General features: G+C 36.4%; 1 protein-coding gene across 2 annotated transcripts; it reads right to left on the bottom strand.

The window, feature by feature from the left end:
- Window positions 1–998: 998 nt before the first annotated feature.
- LOC109219874 (F-box protein At3g07870-like) lies at window positions 999–3,129 on the bottom strand. Of its 2 annotated transcripts, XM_019384341.1 has the most exons (3): window positions 2,936–3,127; window positions 1,645–2,230; window positions 999–1,328 (listed from the first exon to the last, which is right to left on the bottom strand). In XM_019384341.1, the coding sequence occupies exons 1-2, from the start codon at window positions 3,018–3,020 to the stop codon at window positions 1,716–1,718; spliced, it is 600 nt and encodes a 199-aa protein (XP_019239886.1). In that variant the 5' UTR covers window positions 3,021–3,127; the 3' UTR covers window positions 999–1,328; window positions 1,645–1,715. The 2 variants fall into 2 exon arrangements, with proteins under 2 accessions (XP_019239886.1, XP_019239885.1); XM_019384340.1 differs by having other exon boundaries at window positions 1,645–3,129.
- Between the last annotated feature and the right edge of the window lie 554 nt (window positions 3,130–3,683).

Here is a 3,683-nt window from a genome sequence, read left to right as displayed (position 1 = left end):
AATAGTTTCCATAAGTTAGGAATTCTAGCTTTTGACTTTTGGCTTATTTTTGTCATTTAGCTTAAAAGTAAGTGCTTAAAAGCACTTTTTTACTTTATCCAAACACTACAAAATAACTTAAAAGCACTTAAAATAAGTCAATCCAAACGGGCACTTATTTCTATGTTGCCATGTTGGTGTTGGGAACTGAGGCCTTAGCATGACGAATGGGAGGAGACTCATATTTATTGAAGGAACTCATTGATCTGTTCAACTTAGCCAGAATACTGATGCAAATGTTGCATCGCATAAATGAAAATATGGTTGATAACTAGCAATTTGAAGAATTATTGAGAATGAAAGGTAGAAATAATGTTACAATTATTGAATAGATTGGAAGGGGCACAGATTGAGATGCCTGACTCTATTAAGTGGAAGCATTAGAGGAATGGAAATTGTTAGTTAAAAGTCAGGCTATGCAACACTTTTCTATGTTGATATACTGTCACTTCCCTGGCCTTGGAAATTTATTTGGTAGAGGAAAGCCCCTTCTAAGGTGAATGGGTTTAGTCAAGATTTGCAGCCCGTGGTGCTTGCTTTAACATAGGGTAATTAGGAAAAACGCGGTTTCAATATTAGCAATAGGTGCTTGCTTGACAATATTACACCCAAGTATAAATCTCTGTCAAAAACAATTACATGCCAGTCATGGCATTTAGCTCAGACTTTGTAGTAGTTTTCTACCAGGACAATTAAGAGCAATGCTATGGGAGCTACATAACAAAGAAAGCAACCCAAAACATTTTCTATCATGAAGATAAAATACTTCGGCAAATAGTGGTTCCAAACACTTCCTAATATATCAAAGGAACCCAAAATGCAAATGATGTCGATGTCAACTAGAAATGAAGGTTTCAGCTAAGACAAATAGTAAATTCCAAGTAGGAAGACGTAGAAGTGAATAGGAAAATGAAAGAACTAGCAAAGCATTTGCGCATCCTGCTTTTAAGATCAGAAAATTGCAGAAGGAAGAAATTCTGACATGGCATATGATCAACATCAAGAAAACAAAACGAGTGGTCCTTAGTATCATTGCTACCAAGCCTACTACAACATAGAAATTTGGCAGATAATGTAACCACCCGATAGCTGCAAAAACACAAGGTCTGGAAGTATGATGAGCCCAAAAACATCTACCTATAGTAGTCAAGACATTAGATTTACAGCCACTATTTTAATCAAAGAGTTTTAATACCCAAGAGCATAACAAACTGCCACGCACTCCTAGCTCCTTTAAGAAACTTTGACCTTCCAATAAATTAAAGGAGGCCCCCATTGTCAGCCGAAATCTGCAAAACAATGTCAAGTTGCAAGAAATTATTAAAATTTTAAAACAAGAAGTAGTTGCATTATATTAAGAATATTAGCACCTAAACTTTAGTGAACTTTATCCAAAACTTTATAGGATTGAAGGAGTTGAAAAATAGTATGAGCAAAAGAATCGTTTCTAGATTTGTGTTTGTCTCATACAGAATATGCCAACTCAAAAAATAGAATTAGCTATTATGTTTGTCATGCATGTAGCGAAAATGTCAATACAGCCACAGTGTATAGATCAACTAGAACATAGCTAAGGGCTACAAGTGGACTAGGAACTGCACTTGCCTGTTCTTCTGTTTTATCATGCCCAGACTCTTTGCTTTCATTTTAGACATGTACATCAATCCACTGATGTGCTAGGGAGATACAATACGCAGTCCTCTTTTAGTGTTTCCTTTATGAACTTTCCTCCCACCTTTACCTTCCTTCTTGCATAAACTGGATAAATCTTCACAAGTCTCTCCAGCAGAATAATCTGTCTGTTTACCAAGTAAAATAAGGCTCGCTTTGTAAGTATTAACATAAAGTGCATTCCGATAAGTTAAACAGTTATCATTATGAATGCCAAGATTCTTAATTATTTCAGCTTCAGGATCATATGAAACCAAGAGTCCATTGTCCACTCTCCACAAAAATTCACCATTTTTCCTTGAAGCTATTGGCTTCGCCAAGAAATGAGCAACCTGACGCTGACGACCACCATTTAACAACGAGAAAATTTCATCAACAACACCAACGTTGAATGATACGTCGCTTAAACTGATGCTGAACTGTTTCACCCATGATTCTGGGTCACCATACTCTTTCATCATCCAAATATCAATCGTTTTGTCATTTGCAAAGGAACTTTCAGCCAAACTAAGTGATTCATCTGAGACAAAAAGGACAAAACCCTCACCACATAAACCAAAAAACTTCTTATTTAGACAATCCGGCACCATCATTTCCCAGAACGTCTCCTCATGCACATCAAACAGAACAATCATATATCTACCAAATCTTACCTGTTGAGAAGCAAACCAATGGCAAGCGCCATTCACATAGATTCCTGGTGTCTGCCTAAAGAATTTATAAGATGGAGAAACAGGAGTAATGTCATGCCAAACACCAGTGCTCAACTTATAAAGTTCAACATGAGGTGGAACCCTATCAACATTATCCCCAGTATCAATATGTACTATCCTTACCACCTTGTAGTCATCAGTAACACTATCGAACCCAAACCCTAACGTATGATCAAAGGGACCATGTGTCTCAAATGTAAAAATTGGTTCGGGGAGTTTTACTGTCTTTCTGATAGATGGGTTCCAGATATAGTAAAGATCCCTGTAACAACTTAGGTCGTCGGAAAGGCACAAAAGCCCATTACAACTACCCACAATATTAAAGTGACTGTAACACTCAAATGGAAAATCAAACTGGGCATACTGATCAAAATTTTCATTGTCAGAGAATAAAGCATAAATTTCTTTTACTGGTTTTCCAGAGCAATGTCGTACTAGCAAGTAATCATCTTGGTTGTTGAGGTGTACGGAAATAAAATTAGGGCTAGTAATAAGAGAATACCATGACTTACAAACACTTGTGCACTGAATGATGGACTTGATGGGAAGCCGTAGAAAGATTTCAATCAGCACTTCTTGCGGCAAATACTCGGACATATCTGAAAATCGCTTGATTTTCTTTCTCCTAATTCAGGCCCCGAATTTGTTGAAGCGAAAAAGAAAAAGGAAAAACTCTTGGTTGATAAAGACCGTGTCCGTAGTCTGTACATCTTTTTCTTTTTTTCCCTTGTTGTGTTAAGGTATAGCGTCTTGTATTTGGACGCTATATAGCCTGACGATTTGACTGACATATATAATGTTCTGAATTTATACGCTATACATATAGCGTCCAAAAAAAAACGCTATACCCTTAATTAAACATTGCCCTTCGTCTTCTTCCCCGACCAGAAACCCTTTCCCCCATTTTTTTTAACCTCCACTGCTTCTGGTCTCCCCCTGCTCGTTTTAAAAAAAAATAAAAAATTGTCGGCCCCTCCCGTCTCACAAAAGGTTAAGAACTTAGGTCCTACATCGTAGTAGAGCATCGTATTATTGCGGTTTAACTCCTTCGTCTTCAAATTTTCATACAAAACACTATATCGAGGTATTTCGATTTATTTTATGTCGAAACTTGTATAATAATGCATATTAGTTGATTGAATGTGTTTCCATGTCGTTTTGTGTTTTATTTGCGAAACTAGTATGTTAAAATTTATCCGGACTTAGATATTAGTTTTCTAAAAAAAATGTAATTTTTTATTGTAATATCCGGATTTAGAT

This window comes from Nicotiana attenuata, unplaced genomic scaffold (assembly GCF_001879085.1).
Source record: "Nicotiana attenuata strain UT unplaced genomic scaffold, NIATTr2, whole genome shotgun sequence".
Taxonomy (NCBI): Eukaryota; Viridiplantae; Streptophyta; class Magnoliopsida; order Solanales; family Solanaceae; genus Nicotiana; species Nicotiana attenuata.
Note: the sequence above shows the minus strand (reverse complement) of the source record. Positions and strands in the feature narration are given on the sequence as shown.

Excerpts from the sequence above, each read along its gene's own strand:
- LOC109219874 (XM_019384340.1), bottom strand. The coding sequence starts at position 3,020 with ATGTCCGAGTATTTGCCGCAAGAAGTGCTGATTGAAATCTTTCTACGG.